This window comes from Nelusetta ayraudi, unplaced genomic scaffold (assembly GCF_046127955.1).
Source record: "Nelusetta ayraudi isolate G7.1 ecotype Tasmania unplaced genomic scaffold, CSIRO-AGI_Nayr_v1 ptg000052l, whole genome shotgun sequence".
Taxonomy (NCBI): domain Eukaryota; kingdom Metazoa; phylum Chordata; class Actinopteri; order Tetraodontiformes; family Monacanthidae; genus Nelusetta; species Nelusetta ayraudi.
Window position 1 is genome coordinate 6033431 of NW_027466102.1, and position 11796 is coordinate 6045226.

The 11796-nt window shown below is 46.3% G+C and overlaps 1 protein-coding gene across 24 annotated transcripts in view; it reads right to left on the reverse strand.

The window, feature by feature from the left end:
• The window catches only part of afdna (afadin, adherens junction formation factor a), an 87551-nt gene extending 76406 nt beyond the window's left edge, over positions 1–11145 (reverse strand). For 10 of the 24 annotated variants that reach the window (XM_076037800.1, XM_076037799.1, XM_076037798.1 and 7 more), the window contains exon 1: positions 10785–11144. In XM_076037800.1, the coding sequence (XP_075893915.1) occupies positions 10785–10886 (102 nt within the window). In that variant the 5' untranslated portion in view covers positions 10887–11144. Of the gene's footprint in view, positions 1–10784 lie in introns of all 24 variants that reach the window. The other 14 variants (XM_076037814.1, XM_076037805.1, XM_076037817.1 and 11 more) reach the window with 4 other exon arrangements.
• Between the last annotated feature and the right edge of the window lie 651 nt (positions 11146–11796).

Here is an 11796-nt window from a genome sequence, read left to right on the forward strand (position 1 = left end):
AGTTCTCTGTTGGAAAAAAGCCTTGTTCGTGTCGCAAGTTATGGAGGAAAATGCCAGAGGTCAGAGGAGACAGGCCAGACTGGTTTGAGACGACAGCGAGAAGCAGAGTCATAACTCAAATAACCGAAACCAAGATATGCAGAAGACCATCTCTGAACACACAAACCTTAAAGCAGATGGGCTACGGCAACGTGGGACCGCACAGGGTGCCGCTTGCGTCAGCTTGGAAGGGAAAAGCTACAATTCACATTGGGGTTAGCAACATTTGACAACAGAAGAATGGGGAAGAATTGGGGGGTACGGTCTGGCCTGGTCTGATGACTCACAAAGTCTCCCACATCATATGGACAGTAGGGTAGGGACTTGCCACAAACAACATTAAAGCATGGATCCTTCCTTTTGGGGTTTGCTGCTGGTGAAATGTATGTGGGATTCTCTTTTTTCGAGAATGCTCTGTTCCTATTCTACCAAATGAGTGTCATCTACAAGCGTGCCGTGTTGGGGAAGAGTGCTCTGTACCTCACGCTAGCCAAGTGCACTGTACTCAAGGCCTCAAACGTGCTTGGGCATGGTGCCTATTGGGAGTGCACAACTAATAGACTGATAAACTGCCCAGGAATACAATAATATGTGTGTATGAATGATCGCAGCACAAAAAAAGTAATCAGGTTTTCCTTCCCTTAGAACGTCTGCCATCTTGCACTGCCATATTTCTAAGGAAGCCTGGTGTGGACAATCCAATCAATGACGGCACGCTTCGTAATTAGGGTGGCCTGACCGTGTTTTCAAATAAACCAACAAAGAAGAAGGAACAAGGAACCCAAGTTTTGGTGCACAGGCCACCGTAGCTCAGTGGCAATCTTAGGAGGGGGAGAGACGCTGCAATCTAAAATGTAACCACTTGATGTTGCAGTTTTTCTTAAAAATCTCTAAATGTTACACACGTAATTTATAATGGTCACAGTCTGTCTTCTGATACCCACTTCCAGTCGAATTTCCCACAACAGAACACAGCTCCAGGCACCTCTAACTTTATTTTAACATTAGAACCAGTTGGCCCCTGTAGCCAGATCTCAATCTAACAGAACCACTGGGATGTGGTAGAACAGGAGTTTGGTTTCATGGATGTGCGGTTTTAAAAGGGCGGTAATTACAGGAAGCTACCATGTCAACAGGAACCAAAATGTCTCAGGAATGTTTTAAGCATCTTTTTTAATTAATGCCATGAATAACAATGGCTGTTCTGAAGACTAAAAAAAAAATATGTATGACATCCATTCAAACTCAATATCACTGCTTCCATCGACCACCAGTGAGGTGCTAACTGTGGGTAGTAACGCAGACATTCCCTCCTTTGTTTTCCACCTTCTTATGGCACGACTAAGACATTGATCCGCTGCAAAGCACCACGGGAACCGGTGGCGAGTCGAACACATTGGTTCCTGATTGCTGTCTGATCCTGCGAGGTCAACGGAGGGTTACCTTTTTTTTGTGCTTGGCCGGCAGGGAGGCAGCCAGACAGAGACTGGCAGGCGGGAAAGCATATCAGATGCTTGAGAAAGAAAAATGAGCCAATCGAAGCTGGCACAGAGGGCGGGGGTGGGGGTGGGGGTGGGGGGGTGGGGGGGATGGCGGAGCGCGAGGCGGGGAGGAGGTGACCGGGGCCTCTCAGGGATTAACGCAGTCTGACAGGCTGGCTGGGACAAACACACAAACACACAGAGCTTTTATGGCGGGCTGCTCTGCTGAACACACACAATACACGGCCTGTTTGAGAACAAGAGGAAAGAGAAACGATAGATAAGAGGCCGAATCACAGAGAAGGAATGCATGCTTGAGCGGGAGAGGAAGAGAAGAGGGCCAGATTAGGCACTACAGGTGCTTTTAGAATTATACTCCTCCACAGGGAGCGAGAGACTCCTTTTGTGGCCCAAATGGAATGGAAACTCCCTTACTTTTCATATTCGCTCCCCTACTATTATTCAGCCCACTTGCACTTTATTGTCGAGAAAAATAGAGGGCTGCGCCGCTTTAACGTGAGCTGGAAAACACATTTTAGCAAGGCACGTCTCGGGTTTTCCATATTTCCTCAAGATTCCTTTGTACTCCAGAGAGCGCGTCGGGAAACCTGACCTTCCCCGTCTGGAATCCGCTGCTCTGAACTTCATTTGCATTCCACAAATTCCATGACTGGTAGGAGCCCTAATACCATGACATATCACCCAGTTGGATCCTCGCAAGCGCGCGCACCCACACTTTGGACGGAAGACACACTGCCGGTGTGCGATTGTGGACCGACCGGAGAGGTTTTTCCGAGCGCTTCCACATTTCGTTCGTTCCTACATTCGTTCGTTTTTGTAGCAACGTCGCTGGGAGGCAGTCAAAGTCTAATTCCAGAGTCGAGAGACGGGCTGTTGAGGAGAGAGTGGCCTGTGTTGGAAACACGGGCTACATTAACAGAATGTGCGGCTTTTGTGCCCGTTAAAGCCCACCCTTAATGTCCTTATATTATGCCTTTCACCTGTGCAACACTAGCTGGGTTTACATGGACACAAATAATCGGAATAAAGGCCCAATCAGATTAAAAATGCTTCATGCAAACGTGCCAATCGGAAGATTCTGATCCGATCCGGTCCGTTGAGAACGAAACTTTTTTCCGAACGAGAGAGGTGGTTTATGCCGATCATTATTCCAAACGTGTTCTCGGACTGTCTCCACTGCGCATGTGTGCTACGTCTGCGTGATGTTTTACCGCGTTAGCGGCAGTCTGCCGTTTTTTCGCGAAACAAACGAAACGATTGGCCAAATAAAAACCCGCTGGAAAAGTTTGAAGGCTTGTGAATGAGCCGAGGGCGTGCGGACAGCGCGGCGTTTATTTACAACACAGCGGGAAGTACAGCTTCTACTTCTTCTACCACTATTTCCGGAAAATTAAAACTCCGCGCATGCCCAAATGATTAATTCTGATTAAACGCTTGGTGCATGCATGCGCACGTCACGATCGGATCATTTTATTTGGTGTCCATGTGAACAGTGGATTTGGAATTTCCGATCAACCAAGGATTAGATCGAATTGGAGAAATGTGCGCATGTAAACATAGCTACTGTTCGACTGAAGTCTTATGGAAAAACATGCATACATACAAGTGTTCACTGTTTTCAATTACGCATACACTTGTATGCTGTTTTCAAATTGCTTCAAATCAAATTGCTTCTGTCAACAGCCTTGACTTTTGGCTTCGTTTCAGATCACGTTTTTTCTTTTCTTTTTTTTTGTTTTTTACGAGCAACCTCATTTTAACGCCTCCAACACCCCGTGAAGCCTGTCTGCGTCTACCTCACTCTCCCTCTCTCTCTCTCTCGTCTGCCCAGGCGGACGATGTAATATGCTGAAAATAAATAGCGGTGATAAATATCCTCCCCGTTCACTGTGACCCCATCTGTCTTTTAACGGACGGCAGCCAATAGGCCGAGGTCAGTTTCACATATTGCAACTGGTAGGAGTGAGCGAGATGCCTGGACGGAGCTATCGGGCCGAGTGGGGCTGGGTGCCATTCAAAATCTTTTGATACGGTGCCGATTTCGTCAGCGGTTCCAGAATTACACTTATTTGCAGGGACGTACCCTGAATACAGGCCGTTTGGTGTATTTCCGTCTTTTTGCCGCAACACATGGCGCACAGAGACACGTGCAATTGATCGTGAATGAGTACGAGGTGAGCTGTCAGAATTGAATCCACCACTTGTTGTTTAAAGTGACAACAAGTAAATCCTTAAAAACGACAAACCGTTGGGGAAAAAGTAAAACCTGGTCCGTGGCACCGCGCTGGCCTCTTGCAGAGGGAAAGAGACCCGAGTCCAACAGGAAGGAGCCTCGGTTTTCTGATGAAAATGAGCTGCAAGGTTACTCATCCAATCATGTCAGTCCATCTGTCAACATGGGCATTTGTGTGTGTGTGCGTGTGCATGTGTGTCGGAGGCAGCGTCATAACTCAGGCCGGACAGGCTCTGAGACTCGTGATCTTTTGCCCCCCCCCTCCCCCTGCTTCCTAATGAACAACAGCGGAGCACTTCCGCACACACACGCGCGCGCACGCACACACACACACTGCTGGGTCGTGAAACGTGACATATACATTGACATATATATTTACAGTTTCCCCCTGGTTGCGCTGAAAGGCGAAGTCATAACATAAACCTCCCACGGCACGGACACTTTATTATTTTAAAGTGAAGATGCTTTTGTTTTTCTAGGTCGCTAACGCCGACGTGGGTCGCATTTCTTTTCTGTTGACCATTTGGAATAAAACACTACATCACATGCTGGGTACAAACACAAAATTGAGCTAGAAGTGCGAAATGTTGACAGTGTTGGAAGCGGAAAAAGTGACTTACATGGATCTACTGCAGTCTATCATCTGCTCGTGTTATCAAACCATTTCCATTCAGCCATTCCAATCCAAGTCGCTTCACTGTCCATGTACTTTCTACTCAAATTAACTGAGATGAGTTTGATGAGGATTTATTTTCCAACATCATCTTTCATCTGTCAAATGAAAAGCATATTACTATTTCACCGCTCACACCTTGCACAATCTACTAGCATCGTGCAGCCTTAGCCTGCAGTCCACTAGCTTATCAATTGCTGTTACATCGCTAAAACAGCCTTCTTCATTTTGCAATTGAAGTTTAACCAATTCCCTTTGCATTAATTACTTCTGTAGGGGAGGGGGCAGCGATCAGACCCGAATACTGAATCTCCTGCAGTTCGTTATTACCCAGAGAGCTAAATTGCTGGATGCTTCCGTCGGAGTCTTGAAATGCATTGCAAGTGTTCCACGTACAATCCCAACACATGCTGTTTCTCCTGGCCAGCAGCCCCAAACCTCTCTGACCAGCACAATGGTCATAACTGCAGACCAAAAAACACTCCACACACACACACTCGACTGTCAGGTACGAGTGTGTGTCAGAGAGAGAGAGAGAGAGAGAGAGAGAGAGTGAGAGAGAGAGAGAGAGAGACAGACAGAAAGAGGGGCCTCTTTAGGAGAGCAACAGCATTACCATGGCGACGCAACCAGCTAGTGGCCGCGTCACATGATGAGAAAGAGACAGAAGGAGAAAAGGGGCGAGGGCATGGCCGATGAACACACACACACACACACACACACACACACACAGTAGCTGACTGCTGTGTGCATTTGTCTCTGCATTGTTTCTGTGTGTGTGTGTGTGTGACCTCATGGTATTGTTGCTGTGGCTGAGAGCAGCAAATCTGCTAACTGAGCCTCTTCTGTGCTTCTGCTAAACGGGCTGCAACCGTGGCCAGCTGCTAAAAAAACAGTCACACGCTAGCACGACGGTGTTTTTAGCACCGGTTGCAGAGCAGACAGTTAGCATCGCCCAACCAACCCAACAGCCCCCTCCAGCGCCCCTCCCCCTACCATTGGCCCGCACCAATACTGTTGGTGTCGATACTCAAAAGACACACATTTTAATTAAATGGGGGTCATTTTGGATAATAAGAGGAGAGATTACTGGAAGAAATTAAAAACAAAAAAAATACACACTGCAGGTAGCGTTAGCTTATCGTGGCACTGATGCATCAATCTAAACCAGCGTTTCTCAACTGGTGGGTCGAAACCCACTTTTGGGTCACGTAGCTGTTTTTATTGGGTTGATTGATTATTATGACTGGATGAAGGCATTCTGTATGGTCTCACTATTTTTTTTTTTTTTTTTGTGGAATAAATTTAAGTGCCGTGGAATAAATTTGGGTGGCAACTTCCTGATAAGAAAAAAAAAATGTAGGTCCTGGCACTCCACACCAGTTGAGAACCACTGATCGGATCCAAACCCAATTTTCTTTAACGAAAACAACAAAAAAAATAAATAATTTACCAACAAAAAGATGAAACTTTCCAAATTTTAGCGCATCTTGTCATCGCGTCACAAAAGGCTGCAAAATAAAACAGTCGATCCGACGCAGCTCTGAGAACAACCCATTTCTTCTACCTACACCGCAGGAAACGCGCTATCTCGGCGCAACACACACTTCCTGCCTGCTTCCTGCTTCCCGTGCAGCGGGGGGAAAGGTGGGGGGAGGCCGCTGGTGTCACGGCAATCCGTTTAGACGCTGCATGTGGGGTCTGGCAGGGGGGGGGAAAAAGGTGGATTATGAGCTTCCTGGTAATAAAAACCGCTCCAATCAAATTCAGCCAGTCGCTGTTTTTGACACCATCGTACCATCCTAACCCACCGAGCGCACAATGGTTTAGCGCAGGTGCACGTCTTTGGCGCACTATGTTGCACAAATCGTGTATTTTTGCTTTATTTCGAGCGGGGATGCGCCGACACCGATAGCAGTTGTATATGTGTGTATGACAATTTTGTTAAATTTGTGTTTGTACTGCAGTAAAACTTGTGACAGTCAAACGTGCTGAGGAATGTTGTTCAAATAACTGAAAATATGTGGAAAATTAAAAACAAAAGTCAAAAGTAATTTTATATATGTACTGTAATGGCTTTACTAAGTACACCCTGTATCGTATTGGTGAGTACTGACGTGCACAAACTCGTGCTCTAGTCGAGGATCCCTAATTTCGAGCTCAACTTTAGACTTCTTTGGCGTGTTGCTGACTCTCGCTCTCAGGTAAACAAAAGTTTGCGAGTGTCTTCAGTTCTCCTTAACGTGGAAGCCGATTTCCGGCCAATTAAAATCTTGACCCACGTGTGCCAAACGCCTACTGGCTCGCAGACGCCCAGATTTACTTCCTCGGATATCACAATCTGGCCCCGGACGGTGATTAATTTCTTTTGATATCGGATGGAATCAGAGTGTTTTGGTTGGTGCTACAGACACACACAAGTTCGGTCCGCTAACCTAATCCCGCCTCCTCTTTTTTTTTCATCCACCTCGCTGACGGCACATGCTTGCACTTGAATCAGTAACTACAAGGCAACTACCAGAATGCATGAGGAGTCGGCTCAAAAATTTCAAGCACAAATTTCTGCCAACTCGCCATGCTGGTTCGTGCAGACTAGATTGTGTCCATAAAATAGGGCAGAAAAATCATGTAATGCGTCCTCAGCTTAAATGGTCACTAATCAGAAAGACTTTCTTAGATATTACATGTGCGTCGCAGGTCGGAACCCATCCCGACCAGAACGTCACCCAACAACACCATGCTTGGTAAAATATCTCTGAGGGCACATCTAAACACCGACTGCTTGCTAGTGTTCAACGAAGCATTTACGACAAAAAAAAGAAATCTCAGTCATAATTTATAACCCCGGTTTTTTGCTTTTCAAGGACGCACGACAGACTCGTAGCCCAGTCCAGTCCAGACCAGTGCCTTCACTTTCAGCGCTGCGCCGACTTCAAAGTTCCATTAAGTCGATTCGAGGCACTTATTCTTTTTTAAACTTAAATTTAGCCCCAGCCTCTCTCCCCCCCCCTTATCTTTTTAAGCTCCTGCAAGACAGCTCGCCGTGGGATCTTCTAATCTACGGGCTGACATGCACTCCAGACGCCACGTGAATGCAAAGTTGAAAACTCCAAAAAATCTTGTGCGCTATTATTTTGTGGCCTGCAGAGATTCTCAGAGGCTGGCGATTAGCGGAGTTGAGTCAGCAGTGAAGAACGTCTGGTCACAGGAAAGAAATATCAAGGAGGTGTGCGAACAGGAGGAGGGTGGGGGCGGGGGGCTCTCAATCCCTCCTGCATACACTGAGAAAAACACACAACCACGGCTGGAGAAGAGTTTCGTGATGGCTCTGCGAGCCCAATAGCCGACAATAAAGACTTCAGTTTGACATTAACCCAAACTGAAACTTGTACCCTGGCAGACTTTTATATTATTCATGACTCTGCAGAAATAACCACATCATTAAACTACGGTACAGTTAAAGTCTTCCGTGAGGAAAACACAAACAGCATTAGCATCTCATTTAAATAAAAAAAAAAGTGATATTTAATTGCTGATTTAAGTAGTGCTAACAACAATTGTGTGTTAGCCAAATCTTTTGATGTTAATATTTTCTACAGCTCTTGCCTTTAAAATTTGCTGCACTTGCACTTCTGCCTGTTATGTCTTGGCTGCTACAAGTGCAAATTCCCCCATTGTGGGACAAACAAAGGGCCAACGCATCTCATCTAACCTGGTTATTACAACAGGAACACACAAATCACAGTGAGAGAATGCTGAATGTCCAAGCTGAAGGTGAGGCGGCGCCATCGTTTGTCCCGCAGTGGAAGCAGAAGATCTACTTGACATGGGATGGTACTGCGTGTTATCGAGGTAGATACGCACCTTTTGCTTCAAATTCAAAACACCATAAATGTAAGCTGACGCGCACAGATGTCGGTAAAGGCTGAGCAGCTGTGACCAAAATGTTGAAACCAGAATTTTTTTTAACACATGAGAAATCGACCAACTGTGTGTGTCTAATCCTTATTAATCCTTTGGCCTTTTGTCAGAACCTAATGAACTTTAGTCTTCATCGAGTTAATAAACGCAGTCAAATTAAGCCTCACAGCCTGTTAGAGACAAAGCATCCTGATTTGGTCACATACTTATCCAATACTGAGCTGCATCTTCCACGTGTATCGTTAGAAATCTCCCACTGCCACTGAAGTGCCCCTTGCCATGACTCCTACCTACACACTTGGGTTGAAAGATTACAAAATTTGCCAACCTTTGCGCCAGACTATTCAGCCATCCATGAGTAATCTAATCACATGAGTGATCTCACAGCTCGAAGTGGCCGTTAACTCCAAGATTAAAAAAAAAAGAAAAACCTTGACAATTCTCACCTTATTTTCAACCTGAAATATTATTGAAAAAGATGCGCTATTTAAAAAAAAACACACAAAAAAACATGTTTCATGTACATAACGAGCCAGGAGCGGTGGAGACAGTGTGAAGGACACTTGGTGTTGCTTGCGGGCTCTACCAGCTGACATATGGGGAGGGTGTGGCGCTGAGAGACATGCATCTGCCTTACGTTTAATCATGTTCTACTGGACTCAAATCTGAGCAATCTTGAGCGGCGGCGCTGCCGTGCTTCTCGTATAGCGGCCGCAGAAGAACCTCGGGGCTGGGTTAATCATTCCTCATAGAATGGAGGGGCTGTGTGTGTGTGCAAGTGCGTGTGCCGTACACAACACGGGCCAACGGCTGGCCAGCTTCAATCCTGATAAATTAATCGGCTCAAGACGGGGAGAGGGGGGACCCTTTGGCCCCCTTTACGCCCTTATCCAAGGAGTTGGGGGGGTGGGCTACCCGCCTAAAACAATGCAGCTGACCAATCGCCTTCGTAGCCTGTAATTAAAAACTAGTTAGCCCAAGGATGTAATGATTACGTTTGAGGCTGTGTAGATACTCATTAGCTCCTTACAACAACAAAAAAGAGAGAGCACCCAGCCCTAGTCCTTGGTGTTCTCTTGCTAGCTAGCAATATTGCAAACAGCAGGGAGGAGTTCCTTATTCTGCCGTGTTGTTGGTAAACAACCACAACCTGGGCGCAGCAGAGGCACGATTCAATTACAGCATTGCTCCACAATATGTGGCAGGGGTCAAATTATTACTGGTCAAACAAGCGGCTTGCGTTGAGCTAGCAGCTGTGAGGACAATGCAGGGCGACATGACGTGATGTGTGTGCAGCTCTGACAGGGGAGAACTGTGCTGCCGTTTGGACTGTTGGAGGCAACCGTGTTTTGTTTTGTTTTTTTTAAGCGCCCAACCTAATTTAAGTATTTACACCCTGCTTGCTGCTAATACTTTAAGCTTTTATCTCCCCCCCTCTCCTACTTGCGTATCAAACACCGCGCTGTGCTAGTAGGTTTGTCAGCCATTGAGGGCACCGCAGAAAGCCCGCCCCAATACACCGACACACAACCTACATCCACATAAATGTACCTGGGGTGTGTGTGTTTGAGTGTGTGTCACTAGTCGGTGTTACGAGCGGACCCGCTGATTTTGGCTTGACATATTCCGACGTTTTAAGCACGGTGTCAGGTTTGGTATCTCCGACAACAGTTACAGGTACAGTGCACTCAAGCTAGCTAGCTAGCTGTGCTACGTGCCGTCCCACCTACTATTAAAGATAACACACCGAACTGTGTTCAAAAATCTAGCCGTCCAGTCGCGCTCTTCTTGTCAAGCACGTTCACGTTGCACACAATACGTATTGGGGGGGAAACAAATTGGAGAAAGCGTCGACGTCACTTTCCTGCGAACTCTGCATACTATTTACGCAGAACACGTATATATTTTTTTTTTCTTTAAAGGCTATGAAGTTCGGAAAGCGATTCTTCGGTCTAGCTATTTGGCTAACTTCTTTCAACACCGGTGCGCACAGCAGCAAGAACCTTAACATACGTTACAATTATAGTCTAAAAAATGTTCTTGAATTATTCCATCGAATTCGGAGTGGATCCCAACGGAAATATCTGTTGTAAGCAACCAAATATTCCAAACGTGTAAACGCCGGGGCTGAGTGTATGTGTGTTTATGTTTGCCGACATTGTAAATCACTACATTTTTTTATTTTATTTTTTTATTTTTTTTTTTATTTTTTTCAATGGAGTTTGGCAGTGGTTCTCTCCATACACGTTCGGAGAACCCACCGCCGGTCCAACCAAATAAACCACACAGCCCACAACAACTTGGCTCACAGCATTTTAAAAGCCAAGTGTCAGGCGGCGGTGGGTTTGGCGCTGCACAAACGCACCGGGCCCCGCCAGTCCGCGGCCTCTCGTGCTACTTCAGAGTGGACTCCTACCTCCGTGGGCCGGCTGATTTCAAACAGGTCGAGCCGGTTGGCGTTCCAATGGTTGATGATGTCGGCTAGTTTCCTTCTCTCCTCCTCCCTGCTCCCCGACATGGTGGACAGCTTTTTTTAGACCCTGTCCGTCTGTCGGTGAAGTGCTCGGCGAAACTTCCCGCAACGTTAGTCCACTTGGAATAGAAGGGAGAAAAAAAAAATGCCGCCAAGGAAGGCAAGTGGTTCAGGTCTTGGGGAGTGGGGGGGGGGGAAATTATCTATCGCCACTTCTTCGTCAGGTCTCGTCTCGCAGCTCCTCCGATCGACCTGCTGTCTGATCTGTTGCTGGCTGGCTGGCTGGCTGACTGCCTCGCGTTCGCGGCGCGCCTCCTTGCGCGCTCCCGAAGTCAGATTTCGGTGCGCGCGCAAACGGTTAACCGTTACCGTTCCGACCGAGTCATGCAAGTAATGACGTCGCTTTTTTTTTCTTCTTCTTCTTTTTTTTTGGAAAATGCACTCAGGCAAATTGCGATAAAAATAGCAACTCTGAATTGTAAGCAGGATTACGCCAACACGCGTCCCTGCTAGAAGATTGTTTGCTGATTTTTTTTTTTTAACAAACCACCAAAGCATTTAACCCACTTTGCCGAAAATCAATCAAAACTGTTAAGAAGAAAAGATTCCAACGACACTAAAGTCATTCCAAAAAAACATATATATATTTTCTTTTTTTTTTCTGCACAACGAGATACAACACTCCTTGTTTTATGTTGGCCTGCTGTCACCTAACTGACTGCATTAGCCAGAAGGTGCTAAATGCCAGCTACTTGGTACATCTATCTATCTATCTATCTATAGCTTGTGTGATACTTGCATAAAGGTACTTCTGAGAGCTTCATCTATTCAAACACTCTCAATTAACACACGGCTGTGTGCGGTCCTAAAAGGTCGCCACATCACTGGCAGACGCGCGCAAAAATGTCAGGAATACAACGTTGGTCACAGCTACAGAAATAGCGTCAGTTCATCA